Source organism: Podarcis gaigeae (genome assembly GCF_964106915.1).
Source record: "Podarcis gaigeae genome assembly, chromosome: 2".
Classification (NCBI taxonomy): Eukaryota; Metazoa; Chordata; class Lepidosauria; order Squamata; family Lacertidae; genus Podarcis; species Podarcis gaigeae.
The window spans coordinates 106,015,442-106,025,451 of record NC_139679.1 but is presented as its reverse complement, the minus strand read 5'-3'; the positions used below and the strand labels follow the sequence as shown (position 1 = coordinate 106,025,451).

The 10,010-nt window shown below is 41.4% G+C and overlaps 1 protein-coding gene across 1 annotated transcript in view; it reads right to left on the bottom strand.

Annotated features, from left to right (window-relative positions):
* The window catches only part of NDUFAF3 (NADH:ubiquinone oxidoreductase complex assembly factor 3), a 15,142-nt gene extending 6,890 nt beyond the window's left edge, over positions 1 to 8,252 (bottom strand). The window contains exons 1-2 of the mRNA XM_083725365.1: positions 8,144 to 8,252; positions 16 to 221 (exon numbers count right to left, since the gene is read on the bottom strand). Of these exons, the coding sequence (XP_083581491.1) occupies positions 16 to 92 (77 nt within the window). The 5' untranslated portion in view covers positions 93 to 221; positions 8,144 to 8,252. The remainder of the gene's footprint in view (positions 1 to 15; positions 222 to 8,143) is intronic.
* Between the last annotated feature and the right edge of the window lie 1,758 nt (positions 8,253 to 10,010).

Sequence of the window (10,010 nt, the reverse complement as noted above, 5' to 3'; positions counted from 1 at the left end):
GTAGATCTCGCTTACCTGCTGAGATAAACGGGCCTTGCTGCAGCAGCGAGCCTCCAGCCCAGGGCTGGCCCGAGCAGCCTAAGCGGAGCCATCCGTGGAGGAGGAGGAAGAAGCGGCGCAAATCGCGGCACCCTTTGCAAAGCAAGAAATCGCGCGCCTGACCCGGAGCGGCGCCAGCGGAACTTGCAGGCGGAGCCAGAAGAGGAGGAGCCGGAGGTCGCCTGGTGGCCGGAGAGAGAGAGAGCGCGCGCAGCCGGTGATATAAAACTGCACTGAGAAAAAGCACCACTAGATGGTGACAAGTGTATAACAGGCTCACATTTTTTTCCCTTTCCACATGGGAGGGTCAATGAACAGGAGGGATCATGCAACCCCTGTTGGGCAAAAGATTCCGGGATTGCAGCGGGTTGGACTAGATGACCCTGGTGACCCCTTCCAACTCTACGATCCTATGATGCCGCAGTCTTTGTTGATAGTCACTTTATTAGACGGAAAGCACACTCCTCTGCAGATGTAAGGCCCATGGGGTTTACTCTGAGTAAGGGGTTTCGGCTTTACCATACATAAAATGTGTCTTATTTTTGTGTGTTTTTTTAGTTGAGATGCTTTAGTTGAGATTCCTGCTTTGCAGGGGGTTGGGCTGGATGACCCTTGTGGCATAGCTGTCAACTTTTCCCTTTTCTTGCAAGGAATCCTATTCGGAAGAACGGAATTTACCTTTTAAAAAGGGAAAAGTTGACAGCTATGCCTTGTGGTCCCTTCCATCTCCATGATTTTTTTTAAAACATAATTTTTATTGAATTTTTCCATATTTCATTTAATTCAGTATACATATTCACAACTTATATTATTTGCTCAAAGTGAGCTTTGACTTCCTTCTATCTCTCTTTCTGACATCCCTGTAGTCTATAACATATCTTTCGCATTCCCATAATCACTTCTTTATCCTATAATCACCTTAAAAGATCACATTCTTATTTATAAATCAGCACCTTAATTTCACATTACAAAACATTTCACATTAATGCTACAAACATTTTTAAATGAGTACAATTTTGTTTCAGGTAATGAATAAATTTGCTCCAGTCCTTTTGATATTTTTCTTCGGGCCAATTCCTAATTCTCCCCTCAGCTTCGCCAACTCCATAAATTCTAGCATTTCTATTCTCCAGTCTTCCAATGTAGGGAGTTCTTCCTTCTTCCACCTTTGAGCCAGGAGGATTCTCACTGCCGTTGTGGCATACATAAATAGATTTACATCTTTTTTTATAAATTTCTTCATCAATTAGCCCTAATAGGAATGCCTCTGGGTTTTTTGCTAAAATTATATTTTAGTATCTTTTAAAATTCATTGTAGATAATGTCTCAGAAATCCTTAACCTTAGCACAGGACCACCACATATGTAGGAAGCTCCCTTCCTTCCATCTCTATGATTCTATTATTTAGTCTTTGAGGGTTCAAGTCTGCATTACAAGCCAAAGCATGACGCATCTCAGAAAAACCAGCTTTCTGTTTCATCCCTATAAAATAGAGGAGGAGACCCAGGGACATTCTACCGCTGGGCTCCAACGCCTGTCACTCATGACCATGCTGACAGGCGGCTGGTTTTATTTTGCACTATTTAAAACCAATTGTATGCCGCCTTCCGTTCCAAATAACGCCCGAGGCGCTTCACAAATCAATAAAGCAACATGAAATACTACAAGAGAAACAGTCTGCAAACCCCCCCCCCCCGACAAACAGCTGGTTTGCCAGGAACCTTCAAGGTGCTGCAGGAACCAGTGCTAAGCAGAATCATTCCCCCTTCACATATGAAGGGAGAGGAAACGCTTCCGGGAGCTCTTGGGGTGCACCCAAACTCAACACTAAAAAGGAAGCAGCTAAGTCTCTCTCCTTCCCTTTTAAGCCCCGTCTTGCTGCGATCTTAGAGATGGAGACTCCTCAAGGCTGTGGTGAGTTTCCCCGCTTTAAGAAGCTTTAAGATTGCAGCAAGTTACAGCATAAGGAGGGAGGTGGGGATCTTAAACCCAGTCTTGCTGTGGTCTCTAAAGACTTCCAAATGCATATATTGGAATAATATATATGAAGAACTTAAAAAAATATTCAAATTTACATTCTAAAAAAGGCCATAAATATTTCTATTAAGTATATTGCCAAAAGAAATAGGAAAATCAAAAAGAACATTGTTCATGTATGGGATAACAGCGGCCAGAATCTTAGTAGCAAGAAATTGGAAAAATACAGCAATACCTAACACGGCGGATTGGCAAATCCTAATGGTACAATACCTGCAGCCAGCAAAGACAACAGGAAGGATAAGAAGCCAAACAAAATAAATAGTCTATAAGGATTGGAGAATTTTTAAAGAATACTTGAAAAATTACGGTATAAAAGGAAACTTCTTGGGAGAATTAGACTGAACCTTGCATTGTATAAATATAAGTTTGTAGGGAACAAGAAGAAGGGGACGACAGAGGATGAGATGGTTGGACAGTGTTCTCAAAGCTACAAACATGATTCTGACCAAACTGCGGGAGACAGTGGAAGACAGGAGTGCCTGGCATGCTCTAGTCCATGGGGTCACGAAGAGTCGGACACGACTAAACGACTAAACAACAACAAAGTTTGTAGGGAAGTTAACAGAAACTATATAAAAAATATGTAACTGTGCGGTATAAGATAATCAATAGATGAAGTACAGCGAGACTAATTGGAAGTCATTTTAATTTCTTGTTTTATAAGTTTTACAATTGTTCACATCATTGGGAGTACAAATGATGTTAGTTATAAGTATTGTGTTGTTTCATATATTGCTATTGTCTGTTTGTCAATTTATAGTTCATTTGATTGTATGTCTGTTTATTGGTTTGTTTGCTTTCCTGGCATAAATGTATCTATTTTAAAACAATAAAGATAAATCTATCACTTAAAAAAAAAAAGACTTCCAAATGCTCACCAAAGTCTTTGGGAGTCTCTCCCCACCCCCACTTTAGAATTACCGTGGGACTGGCTTAAAAAGGGATGGGGAGCCTTCTTCCCCTCTTCCCTTATAAGCCTGATTTCCCTCCGATGAGAGCGAAAGGGATGTTGGCCACCTGTCACATTTGGTCTGTGATGGAGATCCTGATCAGGAAGGGGTCCTTAGAGTCAGAAAGGTTCCTCTTGCCTGTTCTATGTAAACCCACCTAAGTCAGCCTATGCATCTGTTTCTTATGCATCTGAGAGGACGCCGGAAGGAGTTTCTACTACTCATGCTTCAAGAAAAAGTGGGGCCTAGTCAGTGCCAGATTTACGTATAAGCTGCAGCTTAGGGCCCCATTCTCTTGGGGGGCCCCAACAAATTTAAAGGGTAAAAAAAAACACTGGATGTACATTTCCAAAATATAATATAAAAAACAAATAAAATAAATCCTACACACAGCAACAGTGTTTTGTGTTGTGTAGGTTCCTATAATGTAAGTAATGGGCCCCGTCTGCTAGCCTGCTCCCTAAAATATCACTGGTTTGCTCATTTCTGTATATAGGGTGCCTACATTCTGCATGAGCAAATGGCTTCAGATACCTATTAGGTCCATAAATTACCATATAGTATGTATTCAATACAAAAAACAGTGACAATTTGTTGTTGACAAAGGACAGCTGGACATGTAAAGGGCTCCATTACCTTCAGTAGCTTAGGGCCTCATCAAACCTAATTCCGGCTCTGGGCCTAGTGGAGAAATACAAATTCTACACTTTTCTAAAGCATACCAAAGTAGAAGTCTACTGAGTAGCCGAAGGAAGGTACCTGCCAAATGTATTAAGACATATATTATGTTTCTGTTAAAAGCAATAGCAAATAGCTTAGTCTGACTTGCCTTTCAGATTGTGAACTTCTGGGGAGCAGGGACCCGTCTCTTTTGTGAAATTTTCTAATATTCCCTACATTGATGGTATAATAGGCGTAATAATTATGAAACTCTCAGGAAGAATCAGAACCGTAGAGTTGGAAGGGACCCCGAGAGTCATCTAGTCCAACCCCCGGCAACGAAGGCATCTCAGTTAAAGCATCCATGACACATGGCCACCCATCCTCTGCTTATTATTCATGTTTTTATACTGTATTTTATGTTGCTTTTACAGTTAAGTGTTTTAAATTTGTTGTTAGCCTCCCTGAGCCTGGTTTTTGAACCGGGAAGGACGGGGTATAAATAAAAAATTATTGTTGTTGTTGTTGTTGTTGTTGTTGTTGTTGTTGTTGTTGTTATTATTATTATTATTATTATTATTATTATTATTATTATTATTACAATCCTAAAAAGAGGTTCAAGTGATGTACATGACAACACATTTGTCCTATCTAAGCTGCACATTATGGAGTTACGTTGGTCACAATAAATGTTGCGTGTTAAGCACATTTTGGGTAGCGTCCAACCACATTTTCTTAATGCTAAGAAACTCAAAGAAGAGAATAAAGTTAAACTACATAGGATTTTTCTTATCATTTATTTGGGTGGATTATGTGTTTTGTGACCAATGTAACATGCACAACTGATCTTGCTCCTAGCATAAAATTGTCAGTTCAGCAAATGAGAAAGCAGAACTATCAATACAATAAAGGGTCATTAACCTATTGTCTGTTTTCTTGGAGATGTCTTTATCTGAATTTTAGGGGGGTGGGGTGGAATAGAGATGTTCTGAGTTATCTTGCATGTGATGCTTCTGGTTGTTTTACTCACATGTAAAATGCCATTTTGAAAAACAGATCACGAAACTTTGGGAAATTATCTTTAAAATTATATTAAATTTAAGAGGGGACCGGTTGGTGCAAGGGATTCGGGTCGGAGCGAAACAATATAAACTTAAAGCTTTTGCAGATGACCTAGTTTTGACTCTGCAGGAGCCAGAATCTAGTACAAAAAGAGTATTACAACTGATTCAAGACTTTGGTCGGGTGGCGGGATTTAAACTAAATAAACAGAAAACTAAGGTGCTGGGGAAAAACTTGACAGATACAGAGTCAGAACGGTTTCAGAGAGAAACAGAATTAACTATGGTAAAAAAAGTAAAGTACCTAGGGCTAAACATAACAGCAAAAAATCTGAGTCTATTTAAGGATAATTATGAAAAATGTTGGTCTGAAATTAAGAGAGACTTGGACAGTTGGACAAAATTGAAGCTTTCTTTGTTAGGCCGAATTGCTGCTATTAAGATGAATGTATTGCCAAAGATGTTGTTTTTGTTTCAAACATTGCAAATTGTGGACAAGACGGAGTGCTTCCGGAAGTGGCAGAGAGATATTTCTAAATTTGTCTGGCAGGGCAAAAAGCCCAGAATTAAGTTTAAGATACTAACTGATGCGAAAGAAAGAGGGGGCTTTGCCCTGCCAGACTTAAAGCTGTACTATGAAGCCGCAGCTTTCTGCTGGCTAAAAGACTGGCTACTTCTCGAAGACACTGATGTATTGGATCTGGAAGGTTTTAACAATGCTTTTGGTTGGCATGCATACTTATGGTATGACAAAGTTAAGATCAACAAGGCCTTTAAGAACCATATTGTCAGGAAAGCAGTATTTAATGTCTGGACAAAATACAAAGACTTATTGGAAAATAAAACTCCGAGGTGGCTTTCCCCTCTGGAAGCTAAGGCCCGAAAAAGACCCAATATGGAGGCCAAATGGCCAAAATATTGGGAAATATTAGAAAAAGATGGAGACAATTGGAAATTGCAGAGTTTGGAGAAAATGAAGGATAAAGTGCGAGACTGGTTACATTACGCTCAGATTAAAGAAGTTTTTAAAAATGACAAAAAGTTAGGGTTCCAGGTGGAGAAATCAAAGTTGGAAACAGAATTGTTAGAACCAAAGACTAAGGTACTATCAAGAATGTATAACTTGCTGTTAAAATGGAACACACAAGACGAAATGGTTAAATCTGCTATGATAAAGTGGGCACAGGATATTGGGCATAACATTATGTTTGAGGACTGGGAAAGGTTGTGGACCACTGGGCTGAACTTCACTGCATGTAATGCGTTGAAGGAAAATGTAATGAAAATGATATACAGATGGTACATGACCCCAGTTAAACTTGCCAAAATATACCATTTGTCTGATAATAAATGTTGGAAATGTAAAGGAAATGAAGGAACATTCTTTCACCTCTGGTGGACTTGCCCTAAAGTGAAGGCCTTCTGGGAAATGATATATAATGAGTTGAAAAAGGTATTTAAGTCTACCTTCACTAAGAAACCAGAGGCTTTCCTCCTGGGTATTGTCGACCAGAAGGTGTTAAAGAAGGACCGAACATTTTTTATGTATGCAACAACGGCAGCAAGGATACTCATCGCTAAGAATTGGAAAACACAAGATCTACCCACACTGGAAGAGTGGCAGATGCAGCTGATGGACTATATGCAATTGGCGGAGATGACTGGCAGAATCCGAGACCTGGGAGAAGAAAGGATTGAAGAAGATTGGAAGAAATTTAACATTTATTTACAAAAATATTGTAATTTGGTTGAATGTTAAGAAGGATGCTTGATCATAAACAATTGGCCACCACTAAACTAGACTGGAATTTGATGATAAGTGAGATTAAGGAAAACATAAACCTTTCGGAGAATCGCTAGACTATACTTAAATGCGTGGATATAAGATTGTAAACAAGATGATAATTTGCTTGAAAAAAAACTTTTTAACGATGTAAGTGGGAGCAGGAGACGTGAGGAAGTCCAAACAAGTTATGAAATTTTGTTATGATATAAGCAATGTTGTTTATTAACTATGTATTTCTTTTATTAAAAAAAACACACCTTAATAAATATTTATAAAAAAATAAAATAAAATTATATTAAATTTAACAAGCTATTCGACATTGGAACAGACTACTTCCAAAGATGGTGGACTCTCTTTCACTGAAGGTCTTTAAACAAAGGTTAGATGGCCATTCTGCCAGAGATCATTTAGCTGTGATTTTTTGAATCCCTCAAAACGCTACAATTCTATGATTCCATATATAACCTGTTAACTATATGTGAAGATGAAAAATGGCTCTCTAAGTTTGATGTTTTCATGGAATCACCTGCCACACAAGCAAACAAAACTCTGGCTATTAATTTGACAGCTTTTGGGTTATATTTGGCGGGGTGCCTTTGACTAATGGCAAGACGCACGTAGCCACACACTCACACAGAGTCTGTTCTTAGCCCTAGGGTGGCAAAAGGATGCCATTCGCTTGTGGTTTGGCAAATATGATCCTGCCCATCTGCCACTGGGCAGGATGGGGAAATGTGCCAGTATCTCACCTTGTCTCCAATTAACATGCAGGTGCTTGTGGAAATACCCCAATGTCCCCAAAGACCGGTGTTTTCCAGCCATTCTGGCTCAAATTTGAAGGAGGGGAGGGAAAACAGGTGCCAAAGGGTGTGTTTTGAGGGGCAGGGGAGGTGCCAGGTGTCAGCAAAGGGAGGGGTGGGCGAGAAATTCAAACCCGTGAAGTTGTATGTGTCCTGAAGACAAGAACAGAGCCCCTCACCAGAGCCAATTCCTCCTCCCACCTGAATCTAGGTCCATTCTGACTCTGAAACCCACCTCTGTGTGATCTCCTGTTTGTGGGGAAGTTCCTAGCACCAGAAGATCAAAACAGGGAGAAAACTGAAGGTTCGAGGGCCAACTGCAATCTCTCCTTGACCCCAGGGATGCTTCCTGCTTGCCCTTTGCATGCACACACACACACAGGCAGCTGCCACGATGATTTGCCAGAAATGCTGGATTTTTTTTTAAAAAATTGTAATATTAAAACACAAACAGCTGTAAGATCCAAGTACAATTTGAAGTTCTGGTTAAAGCCGTATGCAGTAGGGAACCTGTAGCTCTCCAGAAGTTGTCGGACTACCAACTCCCATCATCCCTGACCAGGGGTCATGCTGACTGGTGCTGATGGGAGCTGGAGTCCAACAATATCTAGAGCAGGTATAGGCAAACTCAGCTCTCCAAATGTTTTGGGACTACAGTTCCCATCATCCCTGACCACTGGTCCTGTCAGCTAGGGATCATGGGAGTTGTAGTCCCAAAACATCTGGAGGGCCACAGGTCATTCCTTCTACCCACCAGTCGCTGCCCTATGCAGTCTGAGACAGGAGAGTAATGGTAAAGGCACCTACACCTATGGAGATCACTCTGCTTTTCTGTGCTTTTAAAAAACGACAGTCCAAGAAAAGACAGAAGAATCACAGGAGAGTTACAGGATGACTTGAAATTGCTGATGTGCGGATGCCCTGTAAAAAAAAATGAGTAAATGAAGCATAGCAGGTTCCACACTGAATGCCTAACGTAGAAAAAAACTTTCATTTGTTTCAGATTTGAACATGGCTCCTGCTATCTTTATACACTGCACAGTTGGTTTGTAGTCATTATTTTTGTAATTTTTGTGTTGCTGTTTTGAAATTGTTTTCTGTGCTGTTAGACCCCCTAGAACAGATATATCCAACGTGGTTCCCTCCAGGTGCTGTTGGACTCCAGTTCCCATCAGTCCCACACATGATCTATGGTCTGAAATCATGGGAGTTGTAGTTTAAGCGCATCAGAAAGAAGCCACCCTGTCGGCTAGAAGTTTTGCTTTAAACTGAAGGGCATGGTTATTAGGATACAGTGGTACCTCGGGTTACATACACTTCAGGTTACATACGCTTCAGGTTACAGACTCCGCTAACCCAGAAATAGTACCTCGGCTTAAGAGCTTTGCTTCAGGATGAGAACAGAAATCATGCAGCAGCGGGAGGCCCCATTAGCTAAAGTGGTGCTTCAGGTTAAGAACAGTTTCAGGTTAAGTACGGACCTCCGGAACGAATTAAGTACTTAACCCGAGGTACTGCTGTACTTAGAAATAAATAATGAAACAAGGGCCTCAAAAGGGAGCAGTGCCTAGTTTAAAAAAAGGAAGGCACAACATGAAACATTAATTTGGCAACATACGGTTTTAGTACCCACACACAGTCGCAATTGTAGTATCAGCTGAAGCAACTTTGGGAACTGTCCTCAAACCCTATCATTATTGTGTTGTTTGTTTTGTTTCGTTTTAAGACATCTACATGCCTCATGAGAAGAGAAGACTCCCTGGAAAAGACCCTGATGTTGGGAAAGATTGAGGGAACAAGGAGAAGGGGACGACAGAGGACGAGAGGGTTGGACAGTGTTCTCGAAGATACCAGCACGAGTTTGACCAAATTGTGGGAGGCAGTGGAATACAGGAGTGCCTGGCGTGCTCTGGTCCATGGGGTCACGAAGAGTCGGACACGACTAAACGACTAAACAACAACAACATGCCACTTAATAATTTGCCTCTCTAAGCGGTGTACATAAAAGTGGGCATTCAGGGTGTTCAGGCATCACTACCTGTAAGGCAATCAGCTGGGAAGAACACAAGCAAGAATAATATTTCCCAGTGGGATTTTTTTGCGCAGGGAGAACGGCTCAAGTGATAACATGGTATCACTTGATGTTGATGATGAGGGCACACATCTCCCAGGTTTGCTGTTTAATCCCTCTTGTAGGCTTAAAAAAAAACAAACCCAACAACAAATCTCTGATTGAGTGGGGAAGTAGCCTGCACACCTGCATGTTGAGTCAGAGCCACAGGTGAAACCCAATCCCAATAAGCTGCTTGGAGAGGGTCTTGGGTTCCCTCCTTCTCTACATTAATAGGGTGGGAAGGACGCGCAGGCCTTCTGTTCCCCACTTGGCATCGTTTGAAGCCATCTGGGCTCATCTGGATGCTGAAGTCACTTTGGCGCCTCTCGTCTCCGCCTCTTCTCCCCCCCCCACACCTACAACCAGGAGCTGCAATTAAGCAGAGCCCCCCACCCCACCCCTCCGCTAATTTATTTGGGGTCTGCTGTATTGTATTCAGGATGGAGGTGTGTTTGCGAGAGCGGCTAGCTCTGTTTTGTTGTGGCTGCTCTGATTCCCTGCAGCTGTGATGTCTGAAACCCAGGGGTGTGGAATAAGGAAGCCGTTGTGTGGAATCAGGAT